General features: G+C 45.6%; 1 protein-coding gene across 1 annotated transcript in view; it reads left to right on the top strand.

Moving 5' to 3' along the window:
- The window catches only part of LOC126539720 (uncharacterized), a 100858-nt gene extending 81913 nt beyond the window's left edge, over positions 1–18945 (top strand). The window contains exon 3 of the mRNA XM_055075675.2: positions 17287–18945. Within this exon, the coding sequence (XP_054931650.1) occupies positions 17287–17803 (517 nt within the window). The 3' untranslated portion in view covers positions 17804–18945. The remainder of the gene's footprint in view (positions 1–17286) is intronic.
- The last annotated feature ends 1409 nt before the right edge of the window (positions 18946–20354 follow it).

The raw sequence follows: 20354 nt of genomic DNA, 5'->3' as shown, positions 1-20354 counted from the left end.
CACACAGAGGAGGTTGCTAATAATGAAGATGCAAGCAAACATCAGGCACATGATGTGGCAATAGCAGTGTAACAGCCGTATAACACTACATAAAATTAAACCCCATATAAGTAAGTACCATTCTAGGTCATCCTACATCCAGAAAAGCTGAACTGAAAGCAATCCAAGCAGCACTTGCAGTGCAAATTACACCCTGTAGAACATCCTGCGCACCTGCATGGATTCACCAGAAGCTGTCTGGGCCTGCACATCACATGAGATTGTCAGGAAAAGGAGAAGATTAACGCGCGACTTGCAAGCACATGGCCAAGAATTCAATTGCAGGATACATAGCCATGCAGATATTCCAGGACACAAGCGGGCTTATAAGCCCGACAGAATTGAAAACTGGACAAGTTGGTGTGTTGACTTCGGACAAGTTGACTTTGGTCTTGTCCATCTCATTTCTGTTGCACTATAGTTAATGAATTCATGAGGCTGCCCCCGCAGGGGCGTCTGCGTGAGCAGGCGTTTGGTGTGTTGCGGCACCACGTACCCGAGCACACGAGGGTTGGCCCCTCCCGCGTGTAGCCGTGCGCGGCTTAGCCGTGTCTGGGGAAAGGGGGATCCTGGGGGTTGAGCCGATGATGGGTGTCTGGACCTTTAAGGCCCCCCGGCGGAGGCAACACACCCCTTTGGCCTCTGCTTCACATAGACGGCACCCCCGGACTGACCCACCCGGGGGAAATCGGTAGTTGCCTTTTCCTGTGTCTCTCTCCCTCCAGCCTTCGTCTTTCTCTTACTTTTTCATCTTTCCTGTCTTCTCCTAGCTTCCATTTACTTCCAAATTTTCCAGGCAGCAAGGGTTAACCTTGTGTGATTAGCCAACCTAGGTTATTTCATATTTGGTTATAGTGATGACGTACAGCTGGCGTTTACAGGACCTGTTCTTACAGTCTCTGTAGCGTCCCCTTGTAGGACTCCATGGTGGGTGGCTGGCGTTATTGCCGAAAATTTAATTCCTTTATGGCAACATCCTTCCCTCCGCTTCCTGATCGCCCTCAGAAAAGAGGGCGCACCGATGAAGTATTCCAGTTTTTTGGACGGCAAAAAGAATCTTTCCCTCGTTTTCACGTGATCCACTCTGAAAAACCAGATAAACCAGTAAGAACTATCTCACCCTTCCTTGTTTCGAAGTCATTGACTGAAGTCTTTGGTCCTGGATATAAGGCGTCGACGATGGCAAGCGGTGATCTCCTCTTGGAGCTCCGCGATCAAACACAATATGAAAAATTGTCAACACTAGATTCATTTGGGGAAACCCAAATAATTATAACCCCGCACCGCACAATGAACACCACCCGTGGTGTTGTCTCTGACGATGACTTGATGGAGCTCACTGAGGCTGAACTCCTGGAGGGCTTCAGTGACCAGAATGTTATCAATGTTAAGCGAATTAAGATGAGGCGAGATGGAAAAGAGATCAAAACGAAACACCTGATACTCACCTTCGGCTCAAGTGTCCTTCCCGAGTCCATCGAGGCCGGTTATATCAAACTTCGAGTTAGGCCATACGTGCCCAATCCCCTTAGATGCTTCAAGTGCCAAAGGTTCGGTCACAGTTCACAGAACTGTCGAGGCCGGCTGACTTGTGCCAAGTGCAGTGACAAAGAACATTCCTCCGAGACATGCCAGAACACTCCACATTGTGTCAACTGTGATGGCGAGCATGCCGCATACTCGCAGTCCTGCCCGTCCTCGAAAAAAGAAAAAGAAATTGTGACCATAAAAGTAAAAGAAAATATCACTTTCAAAGAGGCACGGAGGCGGGTGTCATACCTGTCTAAGAGCAGCTTTGCCGATGTGGCGCGTGGGGGGGTAGCGCCACAACGGCCTGCGGCGGCTGTCCGACCCACAGACGGTGAGTCGGCAGTTACGCCATCTGCCCCGGCGGCGGTTGCAGCTAGCGCTGCTCCGTCAACACAGCAGACGCCGAAGGTGGGCGCAGCCGAGACTGCCCCAACCTCCCCGGCCCCTTCCAGCGCTGGCAACAGCCGGCGCAGCCAAATCCCTCAGGGAGCCCCATCGACCTCCGAGCTGGAGGGCGCAGGGGTCTTGCCCTCCAAGGCGAGACTTTCCCGGGAACCTTCTCGCTCGCAAGAGCACGTGTCCGGCGCCTCACAAGAGGCAATGGACACAACACCTATCCTCAAGGCGCACCAAGCGCCTAAGGAGCGGCGAGGTTCGCTCGAACGCTTCGAAAAGAGTAAAACCCCGGTTACAGGGCCTCGAAAGAGCTCTGGAACCTAAGCTCTGAAATCTCTGTAATTAATACTTCTGTTTCCGTATACACAGCACTTATTTACTACCAATATGGATACACCAATAATTCAATGGAACGTCAGAGGACTTCTCAGGAACCTTGATGACGTGCAAGAGCTTATCCAAAAACACAAACCAAAAGTGCTGTGTCTACAGGAAACACACTTAAAACCACAACATACAAACTTTCTCCGACCGTATGTCACGTTTCGCAAAGGTCGCGATGATGCTGTCGTATCATCAGGCGGTGTTGCCATTTTGGTTCATAAAAGTATCTCCTGTCAGCGTTTACAGCTACAAACGCCCCTTGAAGCAGTGGCGGTTCGAGCTGTTCTTTTAAACAAACTCGTCACCATTTGCTCGCTTTATGTACCCCCACACTTCAATTTAAACAAACATGAATTTCAGTCATTTATAGACGAATTGCCAGAACCTTATCTTGTCCTTGGCGATTTCAATGCACACAGTTCCCTGTGGGGGGACTCTCGTACAGACGCACGAGATCGTCTTGTTGAACAGTTCCTTTTTTCTTCAGGTGCGTGCTTGCTGAATAAGAAGGAACCCACGTATTACTCGCTAGCAAACAGAACCTTTTCATCAATTGACCTCAGCCTAGTTTCCCCGTGTATACTGCCTGAACTGGAATGGGAAGTTATGAACAATCCTTACGGGAGCGACCACTTCGCCATACTGATAAGAACATCTAAAGAAAACGAATATCCTCCACAAGCTCCTAGGTGGAAGATAGACACAGCCGACTGGCAGAAATTTCCAACTCTCTCTAGCATCTCATGGGTTGACCTGTCTTCTTTAGAAATTGATGCTGCTGTGGATTATCTTACAGCATTCATAATAGATGCCGCATCAAAATGCATATCCGAAGTAAGTGGTTTGGCATGCAAACCACGTGTACCGTGGTGGAACAGCGAATGTCGGACTGCCCGTAAGAATCAGAACAAGGCGTGGGGGTTGCTGCGAGCTTCTCCCACCGCTGAGAATCTTGTCAACTTTAAAAAAATAAAATCCCAAGGTAGGAGAACCCGCCTACAGGCCAGAAGAGAAAGTTGGCACAAGTTTTTATCGAGTATTAACTCGTTTAGAGATGAGGCCAAAGCCTGGAACAGGGTTAATAGGATTAGAGGGCGGCAAACCTATTCACTCCCTCTAGTGAATACACAGGGCGATACACTGAAAGATCAGGCCGACTCACTTGGGGAGCACTTTGAGAGTGTATCAAGCTCAAATCATTATTCGCAATCTTTCCTGAAATATAAACAAATAGAAGAATGCAAGCCACTCAGCAATAAATGCCGACAGATTGAACCGTACAATTGCCCTTTTAGTGCTGCCGAGTTGAAAGCTGCCTTGAGCGCATGCAAGAGTTCCGCACCAGGATCTGATGGAATCATGTATGAAATGCTCAAAAACTTACACAATGACACGCAACTTACACTACTCACACTTTTCAACACCATCTGGGATGCAGGGTACCTTCCAACCGCGTGGAAGGAAGCCATTGTGGTCCCTGTTTTGAAACAAGGCAAAGACCCTTCCTCAGTGGCAAGTTACCGCCCGATAGCCCTCACAAGTTGCCTTTGTAAGGTGTTCGAAAAAATGATAAATCGGCGACTCATTCATTTCCTTGAACAGAGCAAAATGCTTGATCCTTATCAGTGCGGCTTCGGAGAAGGGCGCTCTACAACCGATCATCTCGTACGTGTTGAAGGGAATATCCGGGACGCGTTTATACACAAACAGTTCTTCCTATCGATATTCCTCGATATGGAAAAGGCGTATGACACAACGTGGCGTTACGGAATCTTAAGAGACCTGTCAGAAATGGGCATCCCCGGTAATATGCCCAATATAATAGAAAGCTATCTGTCAAATCGTACCTTCCGGGTAAAAGTCGGCAATGCACTCTCACGTCCTTTTGCACAAGAAACGGGTGTACCCCAAGGAGGCGTGCTCAGCTGCACGCTCATTATCGTGAAGATGAACACGCTTCGTGCTTCATTACCACCCTCCATCTTTTACTCTGTCTACGTAGACGACATTCAAATAGCTTTCAAATCTTGTAACCTCGCAGTTTGCGAGAGACAGGTACAGCTTGGCCTGAACAAAGTGTCAACGTGGGCAGACAGGAATGGATTTAAGACCAATCCTAACAAAAGCTCTTGTGTTCTTTTTACAAGAAAGAGAGGACTTATCCCCGATCCTTGCATAGAACTGCGGGGACAACAGATACCTGTAAACAAAGAACACAAATTTCTAGGTGTCATACTTGACTACAGACTCACTTTCGTCCCCCGCATTAAATATATTAAAGAAAAATGTCTAAAAACGATGAACATAATCAAACTTCTATCCCAGACTACATGGGGTAGTGACAGGAAGTGCTTAATGAATCTCTATAAAAGCCTCATCCGATCACGACTTGACTATGGTGCCGTGATTTATCACTCTGCCGCCCCGAGCGCACTAAAGATGCTAGACCCAGTCCACCATCTAGGAATTCGACTGGCCACTGGCGCTTTCAGAACGAGTCCCATACAAAGCTTATATGTAGAATCAAATGAGTGGTCACTTCATCTGCAGAGAACATACATCAGCCAAACATATTTTCTGAATGTCCACTCAAATCCTCAACCTCCCTGTTTTAATACCATTAATGACATGACATATGCTACACTCTTTCGCAGTCGTCCCTCCGTAAGACAGCCTTTCTCGCTGCGTGTGAGGGAGCTTAGTGAAGAAATGCACGTCCCACTCCTCGAGCTTCGCCTAATGCATCCAGCCAAGCTGCTACCTCCTTGGGAGTGGCAGCTCATACAATGTGATATATCTTTCGTGGAAGTCACAAAGCATGCTCCAGAGATTGAAATCCAGATGCATTTCCGGGAACTCCAGCACAAATACTCCTGCACGGAGTTCTACACAGACGCATCAAAGTCACGCGACGGGGTGTCCTGTGCAGCCGTCGGCCCATCCTTCTCGGAATCCGATGTACTGCATCCGGAAACAAGCATCTTTACGGCTGAGGCCTACGCACTGTTGTCGGCTGTAAAGTATATAAAGAAATCAAAACTCGAGAAATCAGTCATATATACGGACTCCCTAAGTGCTGTGAAGGCCTTAATGTCATTTTCTAAGCACAAAAATCCAGTAATCAATGAACTCTATTCCGTCCTATGTAAAACGTATATATCTAATCAGCATGTGATTATATGCTGGGTGCCTGGCCACAGGGGCATCCAGGGTAACGTTCTCGCGGACCAAATGGCCACATCAATTGCATCGTATTCTGTAAATCCTACCGCAGCAGTCCCTGTCACAGATCTGAGGCCCTACTTGCGCAGAAAACTGCGGAACTACTGGCAACGCTCGTGGGACCTGGAAACAAATAATAAGCTGCATGTAATAAAGCCACAATTAGGTAACAAAATCACGCCGGACAGATGTCCTATTCTGTCGTCTAAGAATAGGACACACGTTCGGCACACATAACTTTTTACTCACCGGAAACGAGCCTCCAACCTGTGGTAGATGCGGGGAGAGGCTGACCGTCCTTCACGTCCTTCTGGAGTGTTAGGCAGCCGAATCTGAGAGAAGGAAACATTTTTCTCTGGCATACCGGCAGCACATCCCCCTTCATCCAGTAATGTTACTCGGCCCAGAACCGCAGTTTGACTCCAGCGCAGTCCTGGGCTTCCTGAAAGATGTTGTCTTGCATGTTCTTAGCCCCACATGTTCGTAGCGGGTCCTCTCTTCAGAGGATACCGCTGTGATAGCTCTTTCGTATAGCACGCGCCTCTAGGCCCTTGTGTTTCAAGGTCTCTGGCGAGGCAGCAGTGCTCCAAGTAATTTTACTATCTTATACATTTTCCATTTTGCATCATTCTCCTACGATGGATTTTAATGGTCATAGTTTTCTTCATTAATCATCGCCATAATTTTATAGCACGTAGATTTTACGCACTTTACAGCGACTATTTTTAGGCCACTTTACAGCCAAGTCACATCTTCCATAATACATCAACATTAACACTTGTCATGGCGCTCTTTGGCCAAACCTGGCCCTTGCGCCACTAAACACAACACATCATCATCATCATGAGGCTGCAGAGGAGAAGAATGATACGTCTGCCCAAGAGCCCGCTTTCACATCCAAATCGATGCGTGTGCACACACGAATCTTGCAAGGGTGCACAGCATTAAGCAGTATCAAGAGGATGACACTACAGATGGATGAGGACTAACATTCAAGTAAAGTTCATTGTAAAAATGCGGTGAGTTATGCAAATTACCAGAAAAAAAAGGGATCTTTGAAGGCTAGATAAAAATTTGTGCTTGATGGTGCCAGACATGAATAAAAATGCTACAGAAAGAAAATACAGAAAAATTCCAAGTGCAGGAAAAAAATAATTACAATTGCCAATCCTGCATGCCAGCACCTTTCATAAAATACTGCTCTTATTCCAATAGAAACACTGACAGCTTGCTTATGCAAGCACACTCTTCCATTTTCATGCCATTAGAAAAAAAACACGAGTTTCTTGGAAGGTAGCTACATGCGCACTTGGTGATCACAACGTTCTTTTTTTTCCCCTAGACTTGTATATTTATATGTATTTTCTCCCTTTTCCATTTTTATGTTCGGTTCCATCAAGCACTAGTTTTTATCAGGTTTTATTGCCGTACTACATTCCGGTAACCTTTATATATCACTGCATTTTCACAATAACCCTTTTAATTAAAATTTAGCGTACCCTGTTCTCACTGTTTCACACTATAAGAGTACATTCTTGCTACGTTGGCCAAATAAAATATTTTATAAGGTAGACAAAAGCATCATAAGGGCCATAAAGTGACTTGTCGCAGTTTGACGTTGAGTTTTGAGTTTGAATTCATTCAACAACTTGGCAGGTACATAAAAGTGCACATGGACGTGGTTAGGTGTGATGGGAAAAAAGCTGCATTTAACAGCTTTACTGGCCCCATCACCCGGAAAACAACGTTTCATTACAAGATTACAGGCAGCGGAGAGCGACAGTACAAAAGGAACACACATGTGGCCCGTCACAGCAAAGAGCGGAATCAAACTCTGAAATATATAAAAAATACATTAAACGACAAAGCAATAGATAATTGCATGACATTAATTAACTATCACAAGTCCAAAAAAATAAAAAATAGCCTGGGTGCAAAAGGCACCAGAGTACGCACAGGACGAACTAGAAAACCGAGATGACCTAACAACCAGAAGTTTAATGTACACACCGAGTAAATGCTGGCTGACAAGCAATAAACCGTACATACACAAAAAGGAAAAGCAAAAATCAATGTGTGTTTCCTGAGAGGAAATGCATCCATTTCTAACGGAGGCCATGCTGACAAGATTCGCCCAGCATTTTTAGACCTACAGCTTCCATAATTTCTCTAGGCAGCCGACCTGCACAGAATGCTAGCTTCTTCCTCTACAATGCACGCTCAGCTGTCCAGAGTGCATTGTAGAGGTAGAAGCTAGCATTCTGCCGAGAGCGGATGCCTAGAGAAATTATGGAAGCTGTAGATGCAAAGACACTCGGGGAATCTTTTGTCCGCATGGCCTCTGTTACACTTTTAGGGATGGATGCAGTAACGTGTTTCTTTCCTTCCTCCGCCGGGTTCTTCCTTCTTCGTGTTTTAGTTCGCTCTCGGCTCTTCCTGAGCTGATGCCCTGCTCTCTGCTTCGGTATCCCGGGACTAACGATGCTGGATGTCAATAATTCGAACTGATTTATTTACAGGCAGATAGTAACGGTTACAATGAGTATATAGCAAATAAGGAAAACGGGTTCACATTTACGAACGCGGCTGAGCAAGGCCTCGGAGCAGTCCGTCGCTCCTATCGCGCACCTGACGAGATCGGTCCGTCGTCTCTCAGGCCTCAGCTCACACTGCCCGCTCACCTGCGCACATTATCATCCCCCCCCCCCCCCCCCCCAGCCGCGGGACCATGTCCCCGGGCTGCGTAACTCACACCGGCGGTGGCCCCCGCTCGCGCCCCCCGCGGCGCCTCGGCCCGACGCAAACACTCCCCAAAGACACCCTTCACCAGATGCCGCTACAGCGGCTCACTGCGCGATGTATGGCGCACGCCAGACCCAGTGCGCGAGAACTCCTGCCGCTCCCTTTTTCGCCGAACAGCGTCCGGCCACCGCCTTCCCAAAGCAGGCGCTTTCTGGAAGCGGCCAGGGTGCGAGCCAACAGCACAACATTGCCATACAACACATACACAAAAACAGAGTCGGCCCCAGAAAAGTCGGGGAAGCACGCACTTAAGCAAAGAAAAAGAATGCACACATTAGCTTCACCAAGCCGAACATTCACAACGACCTTAGAGATGCGTTTCCTGTTGGGATCTGTATGGACAACATCCCTTTTTGCTTCTGCTTTTTGTGTAACTGCGATTTATTGCTTGTCAACCAGCATTTACTCGGCATGTTCAATAAACTTTCATCTGTTGGTACGCCACATGATCGTCTTGGTCTCTAGCAGAAAGGTGTTCATTCTTTTTACAGTGAAGCTGTATATGCCTAGGCGAAACACTCGTGGTCCGATCACAAAAACCCTAGTGTATGAGCCATTAAAGTTTAGGGAAGTGTGAGCCATTGCATTCGTATTACATAATGGGCGGAGAAATTTGTTGCTGGGTAGACATAGAAATGCTAATTCATTTAAAACATATACATTTATCTACGTATTATTGCAGGGAAGGGACACAGAGGGGGACGGGGTTAAGACAAGATCATGATGTCGCTACTATCTCACAGCAAAAGTGTGGTGGGCCATTGGCTATACCGATAGTGATGTCTCTTTCGCAGCAGAGCGCGGCTGCAGCAGTCTCTCTCCGACTTCGCAGTAGGTTCAAAATGTGTCCCTGTATTTAATTAAATGAAATGTGCAGCCCCTGTGTGTCACTTGGTAACTACAGTGTATAACCGAGTCACAAATGCCATGATTAACGCATTACAAAACACAAATGCGTAACATAATTCAGGAAGACTTTGATGGACCAGCTGGATTAGGACAATGAACCACTCATTGCACTTTCCATGATGGTGATCTTGCGAAGCGCAGTGTGTGGCATTCCAAATAAACAATATGATAAACCCAAGCCAAATGTGCGCTTAACCTCATTAAGAAACACAAACATAACCCGTGATATAGAAAGACTTGAATAAACTGTCGGAATTAGCCCAGTGATAAACACCGGGGCCGCACATTTCAGCTTCGCTGGTTTACCATCTGTACAGGGTGCATGGGCAGTAATTTTTTCTGCTATCTTTTGTTAAGTATTGTATTATGTTGTGCCAGTAAAACACGCTGGGCTAGTTAGTGCATTGTATTGGCGCTGCTTGATTGCCTGGTTTTTTCTTAATGTTGTGCCTGTCTTCGTTTTGTAACTACTTTTTTATCCCCCTCACCTAATATTCCAACCTTGCAGCCTAAGACCTATATAAATAAGTAAGTACATTAGCACATGCGATTCGTTCACCTGCATTCGCCTCGCACCATTCATTGCTCAACAAACGTCACTGTGCTGATGTCTCGCAGTGTGCATCTACATTAACTGCCGCTTGCATTTCGGTATAGTTTGTGAACCATGTACTGAATAAAGATTACATGACTTTAAGGTTGTGACCTATGCGATGCATAAGCAAACCTTGCAAAAGATGACATGTGGTATTGTTGAAAATAAGACAAATTGTCTATATCGGAGTTATTTCAACAGCACTTAATTGACCACTTCACAAAAACTTCACTTCGCATAGATTCCAACGCGTGCACTGGATCTGCTGTTCTTTTTTTTTTCGCTTATCAATGTGGTTGTTGCTGCATGGCCACATTGTAGATATATGCGTAGATCACTGCGATTGCAACACCAGAACTTGATACAAACATGCAGACTATAGGCTGCAGAGAAATGCTCAGGACAAACACCAGAATGTTTGTATCCTGATACTTATGCAAGTGAACAGTATCATTCGGTGCTTGTCAATGAGAGGGAGAAAAAGCTTAATTGTGTTCGTGGAACAAAAACGCATTGAGAAGCTTAGAGATATAGTCATTGTTTGACACTTTTGAAATGAATAATTATAGCTTGCTATCGACATCGAAGCAGCCTTTCGACATCAAGAAAAGGAATTAGTTTGTCCAGCTCTGAACACAGGATTGTAGAAAATGCAAGCAGGCATAAAAATCTGCCAATATAATCTATTTAGGAATACCAAATTGGAACGAACATTGAGACTTTCATTTGTACTTTCTCTGGCTGAGCAATCGAGCTTGAAATGACCCCATAACGATGTCTTTACGATGTTGATCTAATACAGAGTAAATGCATGACTAGCTTAAGAAATCTGGATGATTGCTATAAATTACAGTGAAGAAACTGTAATATCTAATAACATTAATAATATAATAATAACATTTATTTCCGCAAAATAGGCTAGCCGTGAGCGGCGTCGATGCTGAGCAGAGAGCTGAAAAACCCTACGGCAAGTGCGCCTGCCCTGGGCCTACGATCCTGCATTATGGATAGCGCGTATTGATATGGTCTTCTTGTCAGAAGTTCAGAGTATACTAGCAGCGCGAGACACAGGACAACAAAGTGGACGAGAAGCGCGTCTTTTCGAATGCTATATTACAGCGTACAGCTTTAAACAAATGTGACGGTAACTGCTCAAAATATTTGATGCGTCGGCTTTTGCGCCTTTAGAAATATTTAGAGAGGACTCCCATATTTATATTCACAGCACATGCACGGCGATGGGCGAACCAGGCTAGCGCTAAGGTAAAATTTCACAACACAATTTCCGTTCCACGTTCAGTAATCACAGAGATCATTTGTGGCTTCGTTCAGGGGCACACGCGGGCTTTCGGATTGGTATGGTATAGTATGGAGAACTTTTTTGGGTCCTGAAGGTCAAATCTACGTTGACGCGGGCCGCTCCCACGTTGGGACTGTCAGGCCGAGCCCTTCAGCCACATCGCGGGCCTTCTGGACTGCCCGTTATTGGTCAGAGAGTGATTCACTGTGTAGCATTTGCCGCCACCATTATTGTTCCTTGTCACAGTCTGTGAAGACCGCGGGGCACTGCCAAAGCATGTGGTCAAGAGTAATGATGCCATTGCACTTATTACAGTTGGTCTGAGTTTCCCTCTCCGGATAGATCCTGTTAATAAAATCTGCACTTGGGTATGTTCTTGTCTGTAGCAAACGTAATGTGACCGCTTGGGCTCTGCAAAGCTTACCGTGTGGCAATGGGTATTCCCTTCTGCTTAAATAATAATGCTTCGTGATTTCCTTATATGTTATTAATCGATCCCTGTGTTCCCCGGGTGAAGTGTAAGTTGCTCGGTCTTGAAGAGCACGGCTAGAAAGTCCTCGTGCTGCTTCATTTGCCACCTCATTGAGGTTTCTCCGAGCTCCGTCCACCACCCCCACATGTGCAGGAAACCAACGGATTTCAATCCTCTCAATGTTGACCTTCTCTAGTAATTTTGTTGCTATCCGTATCACATATCCGTTGGTAAAGTTGCGTATGGCTGTTCTAGAATCACTGTAGATATGTGTCCTGCTCTTAGCCCGGATGGCTAAGGCGATTGCTACTTGTTCTGCTACTGTTGGGTCCTTTGTATAGACGGTGATGGCATGCCGTATGTTACCTTGAGTGTCTACAACAACAGAGGTACACGCATCCTTATTTTTGACCCAAGCAGCGTCAACGAACACCGCCTGCTGCTTATGTTTCGCATTGGTGCTTGTTGTTGCGTTTGGCGCAATAATATGGCTAGGAGCAGGCACCGCATATGCGCAATCACGAGCAATATACACACATCATTTCTCCAGGAAGCTGATGTCGAGCACGGCTAGCCCGAGGATCTTGTTGGGCTGACACGACGACTTCATGGTGAGGGTAGCTATATGAACTTGTCGATAAGTCATCTTGTAGATTGTTGTAGCGCAGGCGGAACGAAATGGTCATAGAAGGCAGATAAGACAACACACTGCGCTGAACCACCTGCGAACAGCTGTTTATGTGCGCCATGTCGCACTGAACTTCAGAAGCCGCCGTTGCGCACTTCAAAACACATCTGAACACGTTTTCAAATGACTAAACGTGCATATTATTTGCACCTAATCAAGAAAAGTCAATAATATTATAATATAAAGGTTCCTTTTTTCATTACAATAAAACTAATTATGCAGCGTGTGCCACGAAACCTGGCAGTAAGCAACCCTGGGCGTTGCACCAGTCGCATTCTTCAAATCGCAATCATGTGAAATGGGCCCTCTAAAAATCGCAGTGTGACGCGTACGACTGCCCCGCTTTTCGTCCTTCCAGTCGCTGCATGTGAAACAGCCTTTAAGTGAAGCTAGCCATGTTTTCGCGTGCACTCCCACCACGCGGCTGACCGCTTCGCCCGCACTGGGTAGACGCTATTAGGAAATGCGCCGGAAGCAGGGAGTGAATATTTCGTCTGCTTCTCGCTCCTACGGGTCAGCGAAATTCGAGATTACGCTGCCTCCAATACTAAACGCGCAGGAAGGCATCTTGCATGATTTCACGCCGTCTCGGCACGCCCATTCTTTGCACACGCGGCAGATTACCTCTAAAGCAAGGTGCGCGGTTGTGTATGCGCTCAGTCGCACTTACAGCTAGCTATGCGCGCTAGCAATGGAGACGCGCGGCAGCTTACCCCCCTCCGCTCGTCCCCTCGCACGCGCTTGATCGCGTTAACGCGAGCGAGCTCCCCTTCCCTTCTTTCCCTTTGCTCACGCAGGAACGCAACACCACCTCTACAAGAGAAGGCCTGAGCGCTCGGCGAGTGACGTCGCGGAGAAGAGGCTGGCCACGTGTTCGGGGATGCGGGTTTAATGAAGGGATCGAGCCCTTATGGGCAACGTTAACCAGAGCGCAGTTATTGTTTTTTAGGCGTAATTGAGCAGATGGCCCGCAGAGAACAGAGGGTGTTCCAAGATTATTTTATTTCTGCAAATCTATTTACGTGCTGCATTATTAAAAATCCCGTACATAAAAAAATGAAATGGTTCAACCTCAGAATTGAGAACAAATTTCGGGGAAATGATGACAGAGAGCATGGCTTATATTGAAAAGTCACAGTGCTGCCGTCTTCTTCAGAGTAGCTTCTTTGCCTTGATTTATCGTGGGCGTCAAAGGATTTGCCGTTCATGCGACCACAAAAGTTCTTCAACAAAATGTTAGCAGTGCACCATAACACATATCTCATGAGAACTTCGTTGGTGTGCCCTTCTTCACATTCGGTGCACATGTATTTATTTCAGTCTAGATTAGGCTCTAAACGAATAAGTTCGCTTTCAAGTCATTATTACATACAGTACCGCAGTCCACATATTTACAACGCCTCAAATTAGTTTAGCAATGGAGATACAAAACATTTGTCCAACTATTTACAAAGAAACAGCTGCCTTATTCCACAGAATTCCAGCTTTTCTCTTCTTTTCCTTAGCATTGCCACCCAATACTCGGTCATTGATCTTGCAGAAACATGAACGTATGATTTTTCGGCCCCGATTTGTGATTGCTCCAGCAATAGGGCACGCAGCACTTATTAGGCATCTGCTGGCATGAACGCAATCCGCATTCTGCGGCAATGAAGGCTTGCCGGACACACAACCGCAATCGCAGCACAAGCGCAGAGCCTAACTACATGCACAGTTCGCGCCTAGAAAAAAAAGTGCGCTCGGAGAAATGTCGCAGCATGCCAGGACTTTCTTACCGCGAAGCTATCCAAGAAGCGGCAGGGTTCCTGGAACTAGTCGAATTGTTACCGCCGTCTTCGCCCACTCGGTCTTCCACGTCTCATTTTCCACACAGGTGCGCCGTTCGTAGCTTCGTAGCACGCTGCACTTAACTTCTATGAGGACCGCTTTTGCATGACGTAGCTCAAGGGGAGAGGGTACAGCTGGAAGGCATTAAGTTCTCTAGAGGGTGTTGAGGAAGGCGGCACTCGTGAAACCACCACCTTTTTTCTCGCTCCCTCGCACACTTTCACAAGCACCTAAAACACACAGTGTCCAGGGCGCGATAGGGTCTTATCGCACTTCGATTTTATACGAAACCTGATGCGGCTCCAATTCGGCTCTCGATCTTGTAGCCCGGCGCGCGAATTGAGAGGTTGCTTTGCAAACAGCCGCTTTGAATTCAATCATTTGGCCATCTGCGTCCGCGGCAGATTCCATTTATCGTCTCGACGTTTCTTTGCGGCGGCAGTGAAATTTCGTTATTGAAATCGCATACAAACACACTCCGTCATGTTGAGGTTATGAAAAGTTAAATACTTCGTTATGTCGAGAATTTCGTTATCTTGAAGTCCGTTATATAGAGGTTTGTTTAACTGTACAATTACAGTGGTTATAAAAAACAGAAATAAAATGAAACAGTGATAAAGACGCAAGGACAGGAATTAAAAGCTCCAGAAATAGCACCTCGACGACATTCCTGATAGTGATATTTTAGAGCAATTTTTCAGCAAATAGTGAGATGAAAATAGATGTTTATATATAAAAAAGAGAAATAAAGTAACATCAGAAAACAGTGAAATAACATACATACACAGTAATCAGCAAACACTGAAAGAAAAATACTAGCAGATATCGAAAATATATCACATAATAAAGAAAAATAAGCACATAGAAAACTTCGCTGCAATGAATGAAGGCATTAAGCGGTGCTATGGGGCATTTCTAATTAAATATTATTTCCACTGTTTCTTTGTCATTGTGTCAGCGGAAATATATATCCTTGCTGTTTGAGAAATTTGAGAAATTTGGTATAAAGGACTGTGGACTATTTAAGCCGTAAGACGTTTGCGAAAAAGGCATATACCATGTGGCTTTCTGCGTGAGGTTATAAGGTCTTTCGGGTTATTATCTTAGTTGACCTAATCAGAGGAATAATTGTTTTATTTTTCAGACCATGCGTGTGTTTTACGAAAAGGTTAAAATTGTTCGTGTATCCTATGTGAAGCACGATAAATGTTTTGAATAAGTTAGATGTATGAGCATCATATGGGATCTGAAATGTATAGGATTGCCTTTTTTTTAGTAGCGTGAGCAATTTTGTTCTTTCTTGTGGTATTTCCCCACGCAATTCTACAATAATGTATATGTGATTGGAAAAGGGCAATGTAAATGAGTAATTTTAAAGTGCACAACATGCCTGGGTAACATTCTCGGCAACATCATGCGCATTTGAATCTTACTTTAAATCTTCACTGAAAGTAACCCCCAATATTTTAACATATCTTACTAGCTCAATCTTTTTATCACCGAGACATAGCCCTAAGCTATGACAAATTTTTTCACGAGTTCGTTTGTCAAGGACAGCATTGGTTGTTGCAGCATTGAAAGCCGGAGAATTCGCCCTAGTCCAATGCACTTACTTTTCCAGCGTGTCTCGAGCAAATACTGGGAAACGAGATATATCATCAGATTGAAAAAAAAAAAAAAAAAAAGCTTCGATCGGTGGCGCAAACTGAACATTGCGCACTCTGACTAACTCGTACCGTATCGTTTACGTAGGCGTTGAATAATGCGGGGCCAAACACACTGTCCAGAGGAGCGCCAGTACATAGGCACGGTCAGCAAGGGTGGTGCAGGCGGGTTTGCAAAGGCAGCTTCGCTTTAAAATGCAGCCATATATAATGTCAGAGAAGGACTGCGGAAAGCAAGTGTGTTGAAGAAAAATTACCCGGGGTTAATTACTTACCAAGGCAAGCGTAGGAGATGCAGGCGAGGAGGGACTCTTATTGAGAGAATGCTGCATGACGTCATCCAGAGCCGCGAAAGGGCGGCCACACTACATTGTCCGACGAGCCCAGGGTTGTGCGCTGGGTAACGCTACTCATGGCCATGCGTGTTTTTCCAACAAGGTAACAAAAAAACAAAAACAACTATGCACGAAAAAAGCGTGACACGTAGCGCTTCCCAAATCTTTCACGATGCAGGCAATGGAGCAGACCGTCGAACAGTGACAAGGGAGGTAGCACATAATATTGTTTACTATAGAAGCGAAATGTCCTTGCATTCGTATATGTTGTGCAAAACACCGCAAACTACACGACAGTGAGAAAGAGAGTAGGTAACATTATCAACACTGTCAAGAATACTATTGCACCTTCGAGATGTGTCTTAAAATTAAAAAAGAGAGAAGCATAATTACTGTGTCTTGATTTCAACTGCTCGCATATTACGCGGTGTTCGCATATTACTCGATGTTCGATTCGCAGATGCTCCTATATTACTCGAAGAAACAAATGCACCTCTGAGCACGTAAAACATTGCGACCACAAGCTGTGAACGCAATATAGTGCCAACACCGATTCATCCATTAAGCAGCCGCCAAACCTAGTTCAGACATCAGATGACAAAGGGCGGAAGCGCAGATTCCGAATTTTTTGTCGCACTTCTGAATGCAATGTGGCTTGATTGTAGAGTGCACCAGCTAACATTAGCCAAGATATTGAACAAAAATATAGATTTCAACAACGCGGTGAAAGATGCAAACTTGCCCAAACTTAGCTTTGCTAATTTTCGCTTGAACACACGGTATATTAGTGATAAAACTTTTATCAAGAATAGCATCACAGCAATTTTCTTTCTGCTGCGGGCAGAAGCACAGTTTTTCAGAACTGACTATAACTGGCCAATAGTCAATCCAAGTCACTATACAAAAGATGAGGTCACGATCAGATGATTACGGGCATAAAGACACCGTAAAGCTTGGGGAACCTTTGATACAATATTTTAAGTTATCGCTAGCGCGCACTTTTGCAACATGTGGAACACGTTGTAGCGAAAGCACCGTTTCGCGCCTTGCACTGTGCTCTCTATTTGCTGTGATGAAACTGCGTTCCAGCGTCGATTTAATGAATATCGAATGTTTACTGCAGGATGCGGGCGGCACGCCTGGAGGTCCCGGGCCGTGGGGGCGAGAGGCCTTCCTTCTTCTCGCGTGACTCTTCGTCCGGCGACACCAGCTCCCGGCCTCCCAACAACATCGAGGAAGACCAACGAACCACGGGACCCCCAGCCTCGTCTTCGTCATCTTCATCGGAAGAGAACTATGACGACGTGCTGGACTTCGCCAAAGAACTGGCGTCTAGCAAGCGAAAGTCCCTCGCCGGGGGCAGTTCCCGTCGTAGCAGCCGCGTCACTTTTTCCGCCACAGCCGCCATCTTGCAAGTTCCCGGCATTCCCAGTCCTCGGTCGGGCTCGCCGCGTTCCGGTTCACCGCGCTCAACTTCGCCTCGCTCGAGTTCATCGCTCTCGAGTCTGTACCCTCGCTCTGGCTCGGTCAGCTTCTTCGCCGAGCCAAGCTTCATCCAGGACGTGGTGAACGACTACGACGACGACGCAGACGACGAGGGCGACCTGGAGGCCACCGACTGCGGAGTGGACGCTAGGTAGCCGCGGCGAGGCGGCGGCGACTCGACCGCCGCCTGCTTGGTGGTGCTGCCGCGTGCCGGGCCAACCCGTATTGGAGCCGCTCCAGCGTCTGGTACAGGGATGCTGGAGACGCAGCTTTGAGTATTCCTCTCACGATGAGAGCGCCGACTCGTACAAGAAGGAAACTGATGTGCGACCACCAATGCGCTGACTGCGTAAAACCACGAACACATTCAGAAACACAATGATCATGGGGCTAGCGCAAACACATACACTGTAAACCAGTTTACCCCGTCACGGGTGTTTTACTGTGTCTATAACCAACAATTTTACATCCTAGCAAAAAAGCATTGGCACAAATAAAAAACCCCATTCAAAGGACGCGTTAAGTTGCCATGAGACCGTTTTCTCTAAAGGGTGCAAAGCATGCCCTTAACGCTTAGAAGCCATGCATCCACGCGCTTTTCATTGTTGCAGCATGCGATTCCAGTGAATGATCATTAGGCCGCGCCTCCTGGAAATAGAAGCACTGAAACGTAGCATAGTTACCGCATGGAGCGCGTAATATAGGTCACTAAAACTCACTAGAAAAAAGAACGGCTGAGTTTTACTCTACTTTGTAACTCATACTTACATTACGGTACTGCGACGGCCACAAAACCGACAGAATTATGACATTAAAGCGCACTCTATACACATCAGAACAACCCCAACGCAGAGTACACCTACGCAGGTAATATTCTCATAGAAGAGCTGTTCGAGCTGCCTAAGCTGCTGTACCTTCTGACAGGCTTATATAGCCATGGTGTTTCAACCTGAAATGTAGGGCTAGTGGGATAAACTCTATTCTACACAAATAGAAAAAAACATTTTCACAGAATGGTTGTTTCGCCTAAGTCAGGTAAAAGACAACTCAAAACCACACATACCTGTTATATAAAGTTGCAGTATATTGAATAGCATTCGGCTAGCGACTTCTAATTAACAGCACAGTGGTTCGCAACAAGAACAGATTATCTTACCGCTCAAAACGTCCTCAGCAGCAAGAGAGTGTTTTAGACGAACAGTACGTCCGTATGGAAAAGGAGAGGTTGTTGTGGTAATCAAGACAACACCCTTATTGTTGCAGCTTGCCCATTCTCAAAAGGATGGTCTTGCTGCTCGAAATCAGTGTAAGAAAGGTTGATCACCATTATATTCTATTTATTGCGCTTGGAAAGATTTCCAGTGACATGAGGTGCCAGCCAAGTGGTCCATTAAAGAAGTAATAATGACAATGATGCATTTGTAGGACTCTGCTTGTTCTTTTCGTTAAAGAGAAAACTAAGAAGTAGGAAAGAAAGCATATATGAATGGTACAGGTAGAAGCTTAATTTATTGTATCAAAGAGAGGGAGTGAAATGATTTGATAAACCAAAGAGATTTGAACATTTGCGCACTTGGCTATGCCCTCACAAGTAGCTTGGGACGATTTTGCTTGTGGACGCTGAGCGTCAGTACCGCCCGAGTACATGAAAAAAAGCGGAAGGCAAAGCTGCGTCACGCAAATACAAATTTCGGCTCAGTTATTTAGCAGGACTTCCGCGAAAGTAATGGGCATAATATGAAAAATAAAAACAATCAATACAATGCTTCTTTCGCTATTCGAATAGCTAAACTTCTAAATTTAACAAACCGAAGAAATCGCTTAACCCCTCAAACAGGAGCTTGAAGTTTAAGTAGACTTCATTACCTCTGTTTTACATATGGCTTTGCAAGCATCGTTGAATGGTATGCAAAAAGTATAAAAGTTACGGTCATTATCCTAATAAGATCATTAAATATTTTTAACTGAATCAATGCACTACGCTTATAGAATGCTATGCATAGAAACTACTTGCAATCCACCTAAAGTCTGTCGCAAGTAACCTTTTTTTTGTTTTTGTTGTTTGTTTTAGCACTGGTGTTGCAGTTCCTCTGAAATCTGGGAAAGAAGATACACGTACCTAACTCTCCATAGGTTGTTTCAGAAGACGCAAGAAGAGTGCGAGACGGTGCTCTATCTCCTACACGAAGCACGCGGGTAAAACGAATAATTGCATTGTAGCAGCGGCATCACCCTTCGCACGCTATTACAGGTAAGCAGCAGAAGTAAAGCTGAACCGCAGTTATACTGATGATAGTTTTAGGGAAAAGGTTTTCGGCTACTGATTGACGAGCCTGCTTGTTTACAGCCTGCGACGAACTTGTCCTACAATTGGTAGTGCGAAGGATGTTCTTTTTGGTGGAAACTTTGATAACTATGCGCACTGAATGATAATTTCTTACCCCCTTCATTTATGGCAGCGTTCGACGCAGGCAATAAAATTTTGCTTATGATTTACCATATGTGAAACTCTTATAAATCAAGTACAAATTCAATCATAGAGTGAAATCTATTTACTGCGATTACCTCTTCAAAACATAGGTCTTGAAAGATGCCAGATCCAACTTGCTTTCAGAGTGCGTAGCAATATTCGAGTGCTACACCGCCTGTTCTATATCGTCCTTGAGTTTATTCTACATAACGACATGCACTAGCAGTTCAGGAACC

Source organism: Dermacentor andersoni, chromosome 2 (assembly GCF_023375885.2).
Source record: "Dermacentor andersoni chromosome 2, qqDerAnde1_hic_scaffold, whole genome shotgun sequence".
Classification (NCBI taxonomy): domain Eukaryota; kingdom Metazoa; phylum Arthropoda; class Arachnida; order Ixodida; family Ixodidae; genus Dermacentor; species Dermacentor andersoni.
Note: the sequence above shows the minus strand (reverse complement) of the source record. Positions and strands in the feature narration are given on the sequence as shown.